Here is a 16675-nt window from a genome sequence, read left to right as displayed (position 1 = left end):
TGGAGTGACCAATCACGCTTCTCCGTCTGGAAATCCGATGGACGAGTCTGGGTTTGGCGGTTGCCAGGAGACGGTACTTGTCTGACTGCATTGTGCCGAGTGTAAAGCTTGGTGGAGGGGGGATCATGGTGTGGGGTTGTTTTTCAGGAGTTGGGCTCGGCCCCTTAGTTCCAGTGAAAGGAACTCTTAAAGCTTCAGCACCAAGAGATTTTGGACAATTTCATGCTCCCAACTTTGTGGGAACAGTTTGGGGACGGCCCCTTCCTGTTCCAACATGACTGCGAGTCCTGAGTCCAGAGTCCTGACCTCAACCCAACAGAACACCTTAGAGTGGAGAATGCGAGCCAGGTCTTCTTGTCCAACATCAGTGTCTGACCTCACAAATGTGCTTCTGGAAGAACGGTCAAAAATTCCCATAAACACACAAGGGAAAGCCTTCCTAGAAGAGTTGAAGCTGTTATAGCTGCAAAGGGTGGGCCGACATCATATTAAACCTTATGGATTAAGAACGGGATGTCACTCAATTTCATATGCGTGTGAAGCCAGACAAGCGAATACTTTTGGCAACATAATGTATAATGAAATAAAACTCAGCATCATTTATCATGAATCATTTTACTGCCTCTTCACAAACTCGCTGTTTTCAAACTGAATGATAGAAGGAGAAATAAAAGACTAGGCTAGTAACCTTAGCTGAGGTAACAGACCATTAGCATTTGTGTGTTTATCAAAAAGACTGACTGCCTTTCTCTGTAAATTTCAAGCCAAGCGATTTACTGTGGCTCTCTGTGGTCTCACTGTGGCTTTAATTTAATGTAGTAACGGCAGAGTGCTGAGCGAGGCTCAGAGAAATTGAACAGTGCTCAGAGTCATGGAGCGTCTGCACAGGTGCACACGGTAATGTTTCGGAAGGGCCAGCCACCGACCAAGATGCAGCAGGATGTTTCCAAATGGTAAGGGTTTATGTTTATGGAGCTCTGTTTCACTTTGCTTGAATCTTTCTGACTTAGTGTTAACTGTCCTACCCGTCAAAGACGTCAAAGCAGTGTGTGCTTATCTTGGACTTCTACATATTGGTTTCCTATCACTGTATTGTGTGTGTATTATGGTATTGCCTCTGATTAACCCCTTAAAATCCCAGGCTTGTGACATACTGTGGCTTATTATTCAGTAGCTACATTGACTACAGTGCAAACTAGCTGAGTTATGCTTAGGTTATAGAAGTGTGTAGTGAAACCAGTGATGGATGAAGTGCACAAATCATGTGCTTGAGTTAAAGTAGAGACACCCAAGGTAAAATATTCCTCCAGTGAAAGTAGAAGTTCCTCCCTTTAGACCTCCACTTGAGTAAAAGTACTAAAGTATTTCCCTTCAAATGTACTTAAGTATAAAGTAAAAGTACTAAAAGAGTAATTCTGGCTCTGATGTCCTGTTATCATTTTTATAACCAGACTGGCTTCATGAACTCATTTCAGGTGAAAGTCCTCCAGCGTCTCTCTTGGTAAACCAGTCTTTTAATAGAACGTCATTAATTAGTGACGCTGACGTCTATTAAAATGATCAGAAGCACAAAACACTGAAGGTAAACAGTTTCCATCAGGGAGAACCGAGTGGCTCTGAAATCACTTTTTACACACAAGCAAAGTTTCAGTTTCAGATTTATTTACAACTTAGTTCCAAGTTTAAGTTGAATAAAAACTGGCTTTAAACTCAGGATCACAGATGAGCTCCTTTACTATGTTGATCTGTAGGCGTCTGTTCATAAACATAAACCAGCCCAAACTCATTTACATTTTATTATTCATAAAATGAAATGGTGTTTGTAGAAATTCAGAAAAAAGCTGCGTCAGTCTCGACTGCATATGTGGACATATTTCTATATTGTGCTCTATTTACACAAAGTTAGGTTAGTTCATCATTTATGTTGAACAGACTCTCCCAAAGTTTTACGCTGCTGCGCTGACGTTGAACCATACAACAGAGTTTTAGGGCCACTGTTAATAAAAATAAAAATAGTAGAGGTCGAGAATACCTCGTAATGTTTAGAGGAAAAAAGTGGTCGAATTATGACATAAAATGGCATTAATACCTGGAAATGTCGCAATACTGTAGCCAAAGGCTTTGCAAAGGGAAGGCAGCACCTCCTTGTGTTAAAATGAGGGGCGTTGATGAGTTGTTTGGAGTTATACTTTCATATCGATTTCACCCTTAAAGAAATACTCCCCGTCCCTGCTGACACATCAGCACCAGCCTGTTATTAGTATAATAAATGGCTGAGCAGGAAACTGTGTGTCTGTGTTGAAGGAGAAACGCAGGCAGGGTTGTCTACACGGCTATCAGTGGCTATATCTCTGTGTCATTAAAATGGGGCATGAAGTTTCACAGATAGTGAGAATGATAATCAAAATGATCCACAAAGAGACAGGAGTGTGTGGACCTCCGGGGCCAGTACAGCAACCAGACCCCAACATGCTATGGGAGCCCCATACAGTTAGCCCACTTTATATTCCAAATACTTTGACTTTTTTCTCAAAGTCCACGATTTTTATTTTTGTGAACAGTGGCCTTAAAATGCTGACGTTGAACTGTGTGCTGCACTGGGTCGGTATGACCAACAGGTCAAAACCAGCTCTAAACAAAGTGACCGCTGGGCCCTGATTGGTGCTCTGGCTTTGCACTTCTTTCGTTTTGACATGTTACGTTTTTATACACAGAAACCAAAAGGAATGACAGATTTCTCAAAATGTAGGAGGAAAAAGTCGGATATTAGACTCTGAAATGTAGTGGAGTGAAAGGAAAAAGTCGCCCAGAACGGAGAAACTTCAGTACAGATACACCAAAAATACTAAAGTACAGAAACTAATTACATTTACTCTGTTACTGTCCACCACTGAGTAAAACATTAGGCCTGCTGGCGAGCCTTGCCTATTTAAGGGGCAAGGAGTTGAAACGTCACCCATGTAGCCCAGAACTTGCATTATTTTTCAGGAGCTTAACTAAGAACTGATGTCTTCCATCACCGAGGTGATACAGACATTCTTTCGGAGGGCACGTCATGTTACCAGTTAAACTGAAATAGCTTAACTAAGGTGTTTACTTGCCTATACAATCTAAGCCCTGAAAACACGACTCGCTGGAAATCTGGCACCCAATTACGGCACATTGTTCAAAATAGTATTTGCTGTAAGGTCATATTGGAAATGGCAGAATCAGCAGCACGAAGGCAGGGTTGGTGATTGAGGGTATTCTGGGGGGGTGGGGGGTGGGCACTACTTTGCTATGGCATAGAAATAAGAAGAAAGTCCCAACAGTCTATTGATTCACACACCTTTTTTTGAAAGGAGAATGAGCCAAAACAGCAGAGACTTCACGTTTCATGACTTCTTAGACAGAATATACAATGACAAGTAACATTTAAGTGAGCTGGCAGGAAAAACACAGGTTTGTTTACTTGGTCCCCTTTCATTTCTACTACATTAGTGTTGATAAGTAGAAAAAGAGATTTCTACACACACACACACACACACACACACACACACACACATTTTCTAAGCCGCTTCTCCCTCAGGGTTGCGGGGAGGAAAAGAGATGCTGTATTATAATTATAATGTGAGTACAGTCATAGATATACATCTTGTGGAAAAGAGAAGCAGCTTTGATGACATGTTTTTGTCATTTTTTTGACATTGAAACAGAAAAAGTCAGATGTACGAATGTAATTCATCACAAATGAATGGTGGTCATTTTTTTTGTATTTAATTTTTAATAGTATGGCAGTAAATAGCATACTACAGCAATGACAGTAATAACACTAGACTTCTAAGGGGTAGTGTGAGTTTATGTGGTTGCTGTTGGGTTCTGCTGCTGTGCTGCTGCTTCCCGGCTGCCTCAAGGTTGATGTTGCATTGGTTCATGCCCTTCCAGCCTGACATGGGGTTTGCTGGAGAGCAGAGTTGTGCCTCATTGCTTGGGTGCAGTGACACGTTCTGTGCACATGCACACACACACACTCTCATTCAGACTTCTCCCCTCGAGTGCCCCCCCCGCCCGCCTCTCTCTCTCTCTCTCTCTTTCTCTCTCTCTCTCTCTCTCTCTCTCTCCCTCCCTCTCCCCTGTTGTTTCTTCACTTCTCCCCCATACTGCTTGTTTTATGATTACATTAGGGTAGTCACAATTCCAGAACTTTAACTAGTGTTGTATTCTGTTTTGCCGTTATTGTCACCTAAATGTAGCATCGGTATCGGCAATGGAATATCGATACCACAAAACTGTAATGTGGCGGGATTACAGAATTCCAGACGCTTGCAGATAAAAGATGTCACGATTGGCTCCTCCCATCTTCCATGTGTGTTTGTTTTGGTCCAGCCCCCTTGTTTAGTGACTCCACCCCTGATTGTCACCACCCGTTTTCCACCTGTCCCTCATTATCCCTGTGTTTTATAAGCCCCGTGTTTGCCCTTTGCTCTATTTGGAGCAGTGTTTTTGTTTATCATGTCTGACCCGCATTCTCTCCGTATTGGCCACTTGAACCTGGACTGTTACGACTATGACCCTGGATTTGCCCTTTAATAAATCTTGCTTATCTCAGCACGTGCGTCCACCTCCTCGCTCCCCGTTACAGAAGATAAATAGGTTTAATGATAAACTGGTCAAACAAATCCAACAAGGGGCAAAACACCAAGAGTAATCAGAGTTCAAGCAAGGGGTCAAAAGCAATATCAAAAAAACAGCAAAGGTAAAAAAAACGAGAGGCAGAAAGACAGTCAAATACAGAAGCACAGTGAAACAATAACTCGCTTTTGTACTCTCAGCTATCAGGATTCACAGGTGAAGATAGTTAAATGTCAGGTGATTGTGAGCGCTGATAGGAGCGCATGTTGATGTTCGAGGTCACATGATCTCCCAGCGTATTCTGGGAGTTGGAGTCCGAGTCCGAATGCGGACTTTTTTTAAACAATTTCCCCCCTAATTTTGTCTTTGCCAGTTCTACGATGAAACCAAGTCAGGAGAGTGAAAGTTAGCATGTTACTGCTGTTGGAACAAAACCTTGTATCTCCATTTTTGTCGTTTTTCAGTTTCTGATATAATTTAACAGTGTTTGTTGGCCTTTCCACTGTGTGTAAATTTCATGATGAATAGACAGACGCAAACAGCCCAAATTAACTTGAAAAAACGTCTGGTTCCAATTTCTGGTGCACAAGTTCTGACGTGAAACACGTTCAGGATGATTATTGCCCAGCCAGGGAAGTTGCTATGTGCTTACGCGTGTACGCCCCCCCCACATATTTATCTATATATTGCTCAGTTTTGGTTTTTTCCTTCCTTTTATCTTCTGTTTGATTTGACTTGAGTGGGACTAAATCTGACTCAAGTGACATCAGATCTGCCAGCGTATTTTATACACCAGTCACTGATGTGCTCTCGTTCCCGTAAAGTGACTGATCTCTCGCTGCTCTGACTCCCTACAGAACCTCCCAGCAAGTAGGCCATTTGAGCATTTCTAATTTTTTTAACCGTGCTTGTTTTGAAGGTTTATTACACCATTGTTTGTAGCGTAGCTGTTGCAGGGTCCTATCATAACTTCATTTACGAGAGCTTGATAACTAGCAGTCCAACTTAACTGTGGGCATAAAATTATAGCGCTGCTGTCGGAAGAAAACCTTGTATCTCCAAAATAGTAACTTTACAGGAGAAGGAAAAAAACCTACTTCACTTTCAATGTAAGTCAATGGAACCAGAATTTTTCCTGTGTCATTTTGGACAATTTCTTTTAGGCCACTCATCACAAAATTTACAAACAATGTAAAGAGTAAGAGATACTTTCAAATTACATCAAAAACAAAAATGCCAAAAATGGAGATATGCTATGCTAGTTTGGTGTTACGTTATCTACCCCCCAGCAAGACGGCTCACAGTATTTTGCCCACAGTTGTACTTGCTGCCTGGTTGTTTACTTTGCCCGAGAGATGCTGCTGTCAATCATCATGCACTCTTACAAGTCCAGTTCAGAGTTCAGAGCAGGCAGCAGCATTAAAAAAAAAAAAAAAAAAGATTCATTTAGATATATTTCTTGAGTATAATACTGGTAAGTGCTTATTTGCAGAATATTTTATATTTACTATTAAAACTAAATTATGAATTGTTGATTGGATTGAACGTGGAAAAATATTCCATTTTGTAACGTGGGGGAGCGATGATGAGGCGGACACATATGCGGAGAAAAGCGAGATTTATTACGGGCAAATCCAAAATCAAGGTCAAGACAGTCCAGGGTCAATGAGCCAACACGGAGAGATAGAGGGACCGACATAACGACAAAGAAACACAGGATAAACACAGCAGAAGCCGGAAAACACCAAACAATCCAAACAATCCATTTTAAGCAGTACACCAAACAAAGACCAGCCATGGACTAGGGAAAACACAGGCCTCAAATACAACAGGGATAATGACGGTTTTACACGAAACAGGTGGAAAACAGGTGGTTGCAATCAGGGGTGGATTTAAGAAACAAGGGGGCAGGACAGAATCAAAACAAAGAAAACACATGGGACTGGGAGGGGCCAATCGTGACACATTTCTATGTGAATATTTTTCTTATAAGCCCTTGTCTTTCATTTCAGGCTGCAACATTTATATACATTCAGTGATTTTCTCGCATTTCAACTACTGCGTAAGGTTATAGCAAACTAAACTGTAATAAAAGCTTTGGAAATGATATAAAGTCATGCGAAAAAAGAGAAAAGGTAAAAAGCTAGTGAGATGCCACCATTGTCATGTAATACAGAAACCCATTGGTTTTAATATCTTTATTAGATTCGCAACGCTATACTTATAATACTAGGCGTATATAAATGTTTGCCCAGTCAGGCTCCTCTTCCGGCTGTGGGTTCTCTTTCAAGAAGAGCTGCTGTGGGAAACTTCATCACAAAACACCATGTGCTCAAACAGTTTGTACATGAAGGGGTTGTAATCTGTGGAATTCACCTCCCAATGAACTGAAGAAGTTCCATGAATGGGATCATTTTAAAGGCATGTTTTAAAAAGTACTCAAACAGCAGCCTGTTTTGTAATCATGGGTATGTTTTCTTTCAGATTTGAAAGATTTCTAAGGTTTTGAGGGAAGAATGTTTACGGACAAAATCCATTGCAAATTAGTGTAATGCTATACATGTTATGACATCTGGATCAGGCGGTTCTCTTTAAGCTTCTATGCTCACGCATCTCTCCCTACTGAATAAACAACATAGTCTCTTTTTTGCTAGTACCAGATTTGATGTATCAGGCACTTAGGATATATATGCAGTTTGTTTCGTTGGGGCAAAGAAAGTTAGTAAACATTGGCCTTTTTTCGTCAACATCACAAAATAAACCTTTGGCCATCTTTAATGATGTATAACCTACTTCTTGGTTGCAAAGATTTGTGTGCATATTATGAATCAGCTTCAGCCTCCCAGTGCCTCATTCACATATCATTGACATGAATAATAATTGTATTATTATTTAATTGTAATTGCCAATAAAACGACAGCATTCAGCTGCTTGCAAACCAATGGCTGAGCTCATGGGTGGAGTTTGAGGTCAAGCAGTCAGTGCGCTGCTCCTCCTGTTGACTGAACTTTATAGTGTTAAAATTATGACGTGTAGAAAGAATAAAACAAAGCATCTTTTATTTCAAGATCATTTTCCTTAGATAACATATTTAGGTGCTGTATTATTGCAGCTTCTGCACTAGCTGTGGTGGTGTCAGTAGTATAAAGTAGTATATCGCTGTTGTCGGATCAAAACCTCGTATCTCCAAAATGGTAACTATACAGGAGAAGGAAAAACCTACTCTACTTTTAACGTAATCAATGTCATTGAAACCAACATATTTCTAAGCAATTTTGGGCCGTTTGTTTTGGCCCATCCACCATGAAAGTTTGACACAATATAAAGGACAAAAGGTATTTTCAAATTAGGTAAAAAACTGGAAAACGACAAAATTGGAGATACGAGGTTTTTGTCCGACAACAGAGATATCTTGAATTATTTGTAGAAATCCTATTTATACTGAATTTTAATTCTTATTGCAGTTGACATTTTGAATCTACTTGTCAACAGTTTGTTTACTTCCTAGATTGATTTGATAAAGACTGTTTGACATGGCAAAAATAAAGTCACGAAACCACTGAACTTTACAATAACAGAGTGTTCGCGTAGTGTAACAGTGTCCGCCACGCTGCAGGCCAGGGTTTGGTCCCCTTCCTGGGCGAGCACACGGTGTACCAGTACTGTGGCAAGACTCTTAACACTTTTACCTTTGCCATTCATACGAACAGCGTTGAGCTGTGGAGCAGAGCAGCGAGAAAGTTATATGGACATTTATTTTTCCAGATGGATAAATAGTCACATCAGTTATTCTGCTTAATAGAAACATAATTTATATATGCATACGGTACATTTGTTTATCCTCAGCAACATTCTGACTTGTGATCAGGCAAATATTTCAAGCCTAGTAGACTGACTGGGAAGCCTGTTTGTATTTTGTCATGAAATACATAAAAAATCTTTTAAAGTTTTTATATGTTTTTTTGTTTCATTTTCGTTGTATTTCGTGGCTTAATTCAGTGTATTTTGTTGCATGACGCACTCGGCATGCCAGGTCTATTCTCTAAATACAGCGCACTGGCAGACGCATTATGTGTGAATCAGGCCTCTGAGAATTTACGTGGTGTTCACATGATCAGTTGCTCGAGAATAACTTCACTCATTTCTACTGTGTTACTGCGATATCGATTATAAGGATGATTTAGTGATCGTTCTGCTTGATTTACACCGTTCACTAATTTTCATTACATTTCCATGTATGCTTCCGCCCGCTCCCGCCTGCAGGTGGGCTGGTTTCCCGCTCGCTCCTGCACACAATGCTGATACTTCAAAGTTTAGCTGCTCCAACTAAATCCAAGTAGCCGGTCTTAATGATGCTCTCTTTGTAATGAAATACATCTTATCATAATAACAATAAATAGCGTCGTTGTATAGCCCTAATCTTAATCACGGCTCTTCCAAATGAAAAATCACTCTTTTCAGAAGCAGTATATGAGATATAGTGAGAGATGTACTGTTAATTGCCAAAAGGCTGTAAAACATTTCTATATTGATTTGTATCCATATCGATCAAATTAAGTAAATCAACTATGTGACTAATAAAGTAGGTAAACAATAAACGTCCTTATTTGGCATGTTGTGAAAGGAAGATTTACAGTTTTGTTTCTTGGAGCATCGAGTCACATAAAACGACATCAGCATGGTGTTAAATACAGAACTGGGCTGCCGAGTGGCGCAGCCGTGTTGACGTTGGCCGTGTCAACAGGAGATCGCGATTTAGATCCCTGGTGATGCTACAGCCGTCCGTAGCCGGGAGTCCAAGAGAGCACAATTGGCCTCGCTCTCTGGGTGGGTGGGATCCCCCCCCATCCCATCACTTAACGCAATACTAGTCAGCACAGACGTCTGTTAGCTGACATAACAGATCTGGCGGTCGGCGCTTTCCTCCGAGCACGTTCGGCTGTCCAGTGACGTTGTGTGATCGGCAGTTCGAAAAGAAGCGGTGGCTGGTTTCACAGGTCTTGGAGGAAGCCTGTGCTGCCTTCACCCTTCTAGCATTCATGGCATCGTGTGATTGGGGGGGTCCTAACTAGTGGGTGGAATTGGATTGGGGAGAATTATGCGATTAAATGGGGGGGGGGATAATAAGTAAGTAAGTAAGTAAATAAATAAATAAAATAAATACAGAACTGGAAGTATTGAAAGTTTGTATTGAATTGTTTTCATGCTGCTGTATTGAAAATGCATTGAATTTTCAATACATTGTGCAACACCATCTCTCTCTCTCTCTCTCTCTCTCTCTCTCTCTCTCTCTCTCTCTCTCTCTCTATCTCTCTCTCTCATACTGTGATCCTTACAGTAATATTACGCTTGGCTTGTTGTCCTCACCGTAGAGCGGCGAGTGATGTCCAAACAGTAGCCTGGCCGCTGCTGTAAGCCACCTGCTCCTCTTTCACTGACACTCGAGGGGTAGCCAGGAGACGAGACCACATGCTGACACACACAGATCACACAGGTACACACACACACACACACACACACACACTGAGCGCAGCCTTGCAAACCAGGCCACCACATGCCATTGTCCCCGTCTTACCTGACTTTTGCGAAGCTGAGGGATCCATCCCATTTAAACTACAACTAGAATAATCAGATAGTGTTGTATATTTATAGAGTAGGCTGGCTGATATTACACAGTAATAAAGAAGCCCATGTTCCGCAACCTGATTTCCCAAAGAATTTGTAGCGGTTGCTAAGAGCGAGTGTAATTTTTTATTTTTCCTGAATGAGGTCACAAGACAAAGAAAGAACTTACTCTGCCTTTTAGCCCAAACCTGAAACATCTGAGGCTTTTCATGAGTTTGTTTATGTCAGTTCCTATTGCTTCGGTCTAGGAGTGTAAATCTCAGATTTCTCAACAATTCCGTTTCATTGCATTTCTTTAGAAAGTGGCTCAGAGCATCAGTGCAGCATCTCAAATTTCATCTTGATATGATAATGTTTGTGCAATTCAGAATTATTAAAAGAAATACACCGAATACACAAGAGTGATTAGAGCAACTGCAGTGGAGTATAGGCAACAGAACCACACGGAAACATCCAAAACATTCCACAGCATAACAGTGGCAATGTTTTACTTTGAAAAAGTTTTTAAGTACTGGACCTGCTGTTTCTTATAACAAAGGTTCCGATTTCATAGTTTTTGGTACTTCTGCAAGACTGGTACCAACAGAATGATACTGTTGTATCATTTGTATTTCTCTGAAGCACAATCCATGTTCAAGAATCCCCAAAACTTACATGGTGTAGCTTTACAGTGACATATGGCTAATGACAGTGGTATTAGCATTTATGCAAGTCTCCACAGAATGAATGCTGCTCGCATGGGCACGGAAAGTGTGTCCATATGTTTAATTTGGGTGAGGAAGGAGGATGCAAAAGCAGAAATTGTGCCTGAATATATTTATTATTGTATATATTATTCATTACTTACTTAGTTTTTGTTGTCATGCACTGTTGTAATCATGTTGTGTTTATTAAAAGGTATTCAGTGCTCCTCTCTCTCCGCTGCTCCTCTTTACGCATATTGGATTTATCACGTCAGTTCAAGTTCAGCTTTGGCAGGTAGTCTGATTTTGCTGATTCTGCGTGTTGTTCATCTTTACTCTAATAAACTGCGCTGTTTTTCGTTTAATCTAGATTCCTCATTATTCTCCATCTTGGCTACAAAAGTTACTTGGAAGCTTTGACCGCTTTAGTGATCAGCTAGAGTGACCAGAAAACTTCATTACAGTGAATCACACACTTCAGAGTGAATCAAATCTCCGGCAGCAAACAGAGTAATTACAAGAGTATTTCAGTGGACTTTGAATTGTTTTTGGAATTTACTAACAAAGTGCTTGTAAATGCCCAGAAAAACCAAGAGGTGAAGTAGATCTGATCACATCTGTCCTACCCTGATATTATGAGCAGATGACTGTCGTCGGCCCTGTCGTCAGGAGATCATGTCGTTCCCGAGTGTTGCTACGTCTAAAGAGAGCGCAGTCCTTGCTCTGTCTGGGTGGGTAGGATGGCCCACTTTCTCCTCCCCATCACTTGTCTGTTAGCCATAGTAAGAGAATTAACAGTTGGGATTCTCCTCCAAGTGCATTCAGCTAAGTTCATGCTGTGCTAGCATTGCCTGTGCCCTCATAGCGCTGGTGGTACCGCGTCGACTTACTGATGACGTCTCAGGTTCTTGAAGGGTTGTCGCATTTCATAGGGAAGATTTTAACCCCTCCTTGAAACTAAAGGTGGCAAGGTGGCCCTCAGAAACAAGGGGGGGGTGAAAAGAAATCGGATTGGGCGTAAATGAAGTGCATTAGCTGGCTATGCTGCAGTAACTACCTTGGATCAAGTTGCATTGCGGTGGAGATGAGTGGGTTTTATGGTAAATAAAGTCTCTATAACAGTGTCTATAGCAAATAAATGACGTTAGGCTCCATGTCTTCACCCATACTGGGGTAGTGGTTGGAATTGTGATTGTGCATGACTGGCGGGATTGTCTGTGTAAAGTGGCCGACACCTTTGTGTCCAACTGCCATGGTTCAGCGACGCTTCTCTGTGTGTGAGCAGACCCTCGTTGACTGCCAGTTTGAGTCGTTTGTTCATTAGTGCGGCAGCGTACATTAGGATTATGTTACATGGTATCAGTTGGTATCGGATGTTAGTATCAGTGGATTTTTGTAAGGTCGAGTACGAATAAATGAGCACAGCATCAGCCCGATTGGCCCAGTGCCGATATCAGTCCATAATGATGTGTGAGAGCACCAGAACAGGGTTGTAGAATCACATCTGACCTTTTTAACAAGTGCTTTTAGTTGCATTTGAATTCAAACATTTGTTAGTTTCTGGTAGATAGTTAGTCTTTGGGATTTTAAAACTAACCATACATGCTGTTGATACCGTACCAGTACTGTAATATTAAGAAATGCTCACATTAAGCTTTATACTAGGAGCAGTAATCGGTTTAGTGATTTAGCAATTCTTTTGTCATTTACTGCAAACTGTGTTAACAGCGGCCTTATAAGTTTATTGTTGCTCTGCATGAGCCGATTCTATTAACCCTTTAAGGCTGAGGCTAAAATCTAACTATTTCTGCCTTTTGACACATCAATGAAGTGATTTCTATTTGCAGATGTATTTATTTGATACAGAACGTGATTTAACAAAGTCAGAATTTGTATTTTTAGCTTTTTGAACCAAATGACCCATGAAGAGAAGTATAGAATAAATTTATATTGTGCTAAATTATTAATTAATGAAATCAAATTAAATGAATTAAGTGACCCTTATTAGTCCCACAACGGGGAAATTTCACCTCCGCATTTAACCCATCCATGAAGTGAAACACCACATACACTCTAGTGAGCACAAACACACTAGGGGGCAGTGAGCACACTTGCCCGGAACGGTGGGCAGCCCAATCCGCAGCGCCTGGGGTGCAATTGGTGGTTAGGTGTCTTGCTCAAGGACACCTCAGTCATGTGCTTGAGCAAGATCACACACAATTGTGATGTCAGTGACTAAACAAAATAATAAATTTACTTTTAAATTTTCAATTTAAGTTTACTGATCCAAATTGTGCTCTAAAGCAGCGTCACTCCTCAGTACATCACAGTACAGCCAACCATAAAGTCAACCTCGAACCTCTTTTACACAGTGATAGGAACATAGAAGAACTCAGTCAGTGCAAATTCCACACCTGGGTCTGTTTTGCCTTGTGTAGTTTGGACATGCAACTCTGGAAGTGTATTTAAATGAGATTAAAGCTTGACCAAATTCTCAGAATAGATTGCAGACTTGTAGCCAGATTCAGCTGCCAGTGTGATAGTATTTACAGTTACATGGACGTGCACACGCCGTCATTCTGGATTATACCGTAAAGATCCTCTGACGATTTTACAGCTAAACAGGAAAATGAAGACATTTTTGATTCGATAATCAGTCTGCACCTGTTGTTGGCTCTGAAGATCATTCCGTGCCTTACTCCTGTTTGTTTATGTAGATGTGGCTCAAAGCAGCATCTGAGATTTTGGTCCAGAGTTTTGCATGCTGTCCAAAATGCAAACATAGGTCATAGCTATAGGCAAACACTGCCTTTCTGCTGCTTTAGTCTGCTGGAGCTTTGAAGCTAACATTATTAACAAGTGATGCGAGTTCATACTGCACAAATTTTTGCCATAGCTTTGGGCAAACACTGCCTTTTTCATCACATATTTATCTCAGATTGCATTAAGTAATCTGAAATACTCTTGCTTATTTATTTTCAGACCCTGTGTGAAATAATGTCTATAAAATGGATAGAAGTGTCTGTAACAGCAGTTAGTGGGTGTGGAATAAGCTTCCATTAATTATTTGCTACATGACCTTTGTAACTTTAGAGGGAAAATCTGGACGTCAAGACATATTCTGACTGGGTTACTATATCCAGGGTAAAATAGTACACTTTAAATTTTTGATTGTAACGAAGCTTTAAGTGCTCTTTTTTGGTGATTTGCACTTTTTGTCTGCAGTGATGCTTTTCAACCCATGAACCACGGTTGTGGTGCTACTGCTAAAGGGCTTTTTTTTTTTTAGACATTTATAGGCATTTAACCAAACATACTATTTAAATATGACAGATGTTATTGTAATAACAATTTGCAGAAATAAAACAACATATTTAGGTGCTTGACTGACAACACTAGCTAGTTATTTTCATATTTTCAGTGTTATTTTTATATTTCCTGTTTTTTTTTTATGATTGCATGGAATTGATATTCATGCCTCAAACAGGAAACCTTCCGATATCTTCTGGTGTTCACTATGTTGTAAGATTATACAGTAAAACAAAAGGCTGCAGTGATTATTGTTTGGTTTTCTGCGTTTTAAAGACGACCTTCTATGCTTATTTTTAGTGTTCAGACTTTTTTGTGGTCTGCTAGAATAGATTTACATAACTCAATGTTCCAAAACACATTATATTGCTCTGTTTATCCTCTTTCCGAAACGCTCAATTTGAGGCCCTGTCTATAAGCCCCTGTCTCGATGAGCCCGGTGTGTTCTGATTGGTCAGCTCATCCACTCTCTCTTAAAAGTTCCGCCCAGACGTGAATTTCAACCACTGAATTCTGTCACGAATCCACGGAGTTCTAGCAAGGATTCGGACTCGATCTCCCAGAATCCTCTGGGAGATCACGTGACCACGCTTCCTTCGAACTCAGAAACTCAGATTGACTCCATCTCCTAGAATCCTCTGGGAGATCAGCTGACTCCTGAAATCTCCACGCGCACCTATCAGTGCTCTAGATCACCGGAGTACTAATTATTGTCCCCTGTTTAGTTGGTCATATGATCTTCCTAGTATAGCTTATAAGCCCGGGCTTTAGCCTTAGACAGTTGCGAGGTATTGTTTCTATTTACGAACGACTGAGCGTCATATCTGTTGTGTGTTTCTGTGAATGACCTGTACTTCTTTGTTGTACCTTTGGCAGAGCAAAGAGAATTTCCCTTCACAACGCAGAACACAGTGTCTTCTTGACGTGGCTACGAAACTGAGCAAACTACTCCCACCCTGCGGATGGTGCTGTGCGTTGTGTGAGGGTGTGCCAAACATGCTGGTAGGCAGGCAGTAAGGACTGCGTTATGAGATTACATCATCTTGTAACAATGGAAAAGGGCTGGAATTCCAACGAGGCGTTTCAGGCAGCTCAGAAAAGTGTCTGTGGCAGAAAGTTGCTCCATCTGCCGTGCACTTTGGGCTTTGTGATATTCACAAATGGCAGTTTACATGCACAAAAAGCTACATACACTACAGGAAAGACCGGAAATGTTCAGGTCGATTAAAGCCTGACGTGTTCGGGACCTTTTGTGGACAGATGTGTTGCGAAACGCTGGCATTATGGACTGTATATGAGATTCATTGTCCACCTTGCTGCTACGTACATCAGAATGTCTGGAGAAGTTTCGTGACGTCATGGTTTCTCTCAGTCAAAAGTTTGTTCAGTCTTCTGGCTCGAGGCTCCTTTCATCCTTTTTCTCTCTCTCTCTCTCTCTCTCTCTCTCTGTCTCTCTCTCTCCATCTGTCTGCTTGTCTGCATGTCCATATCAAGAAAGAAAGATGGAAGGAAGGTGTGTGCGTGATTGGCCTCAGGGTAATAATACAATGACACAGTTCTAAGTCTATCTCTGGATTGAGGACAGATCATCACTATAATTATTCTTTATCTCTCAGGAGCCGAGGGGCGGCCTGTTTTTCTCAGTGGAGCTCTGCACACGCATGGAGGCATGTAAAAGGAATGCGTGATACAGCTATACGGAGTAAAACGCACCCAAAGATGCAGAGACTCACCCACACATGCGCTGCTTATTGGCTGAAGTAAGCGTTCTCTACAGCTTGTGGCCGTGCAGCCTGACATTCGGAATGACGGTGGAATATTCCGCATGGGAGAGAAACACTGTTCAATGCAAATATGCAAACTTCATTCAGAGCAAGCCTCGGCCGCACTGACAGTTCCTGCTGAAGTCAATGTAAACTTGGGGAGTTCGCAGAGTGCAAGGGGAAGAGAGAGAGCGAGGGAAAGAGAGAGAGGGATTATGATGGAAGAGAAGAGAGAGGGAAATGAGAAAGACGACGCTGCAGTGTGAATGGAAGTGTAAAACCATATAATGGAACATCCCCACTGAAATAATATTCAGAACTGTATGCGGTGAATGATTTCTTTGTTGGTTTATTTAAACGCAGTGCTATAAATGACAGTTAAATTGCGGATATTGGCAGTTAGATTCGTCCCTGTTCTGATACTTCAAACTGCCCTCCAAACTCACAAATGACCTCTTGTGAGCAGTCACTGTCAAGAAGTTAAAGCAGGGCTCCGCAAGCTTTTGCATGCCAGGGAAACAACATGTGGAGGTGTCCTGAGACCCACGAAGTACTTTGTGACGTAATATAAGACATAAACTTGTCCGAAAAGCTCTTGAGACCATTTTCTCACACACACACACATTTTCTAAACCACTTATCCTTCTGGGGTGCTGGAGCCCATCCCAGTGGTCACTGGGCGGA

General features: G+C 41.3%; 1 protein-coding gene across 9 annotated transcripts in view; it reads left to right on the top strand.

The window, feature by feature from the left end:
• Window positions 1-16675, top strand: part of syngap1b (synaptic Ras GTPase activating protein 1b) — a 183262-nt gene that overhangs the window by 14513 nt on the left and 152074 nt on the right. For 6 of the 9 annotated variants that reach the window (XR_005129590.1, XM_037534101.1, XM_017708748.2 and 3 more), the window contains exon 2: window positions 9984-10105. The exons of the other annotated variants lie outside the window; for them this stretch is intronic. Coding sequence is in view for 5 of the 6 variants with exons in the window: in XM_037534101.1 (XP_037389998.1) it covers window positions 10081-10105 (25 nt within the window). In the remaining variant the exon portion in view is untranslated. The remainder of the gene's footprint in view (window positions 1-9983; window positions 10106-16675) is intronic. 9 annotated transcript variants of the gene reach the window in all.

Source organism: Pygocentrus nattereri, chromosome 24 (genome assembly GCF_015220715.1).
Source record: "Pygocentrus nattereri isolate fPygNat1 chromosome 24, fPygNat1.pri, whole genome shotgun sequence".
Taxonomy (NCBI): domain Eukaryota; kingdom Metazoa; phylum Chordata; class Actinopteri; order Characiformes; family Serrasalmidae; genus Pygocentrus; species Pygocentrus nattereri.
The sequence above is the reverse complement of the archived record's forward strand: the minus strand, read 5'-3'. Positions and strand labels throughout refer to the sequence as shown.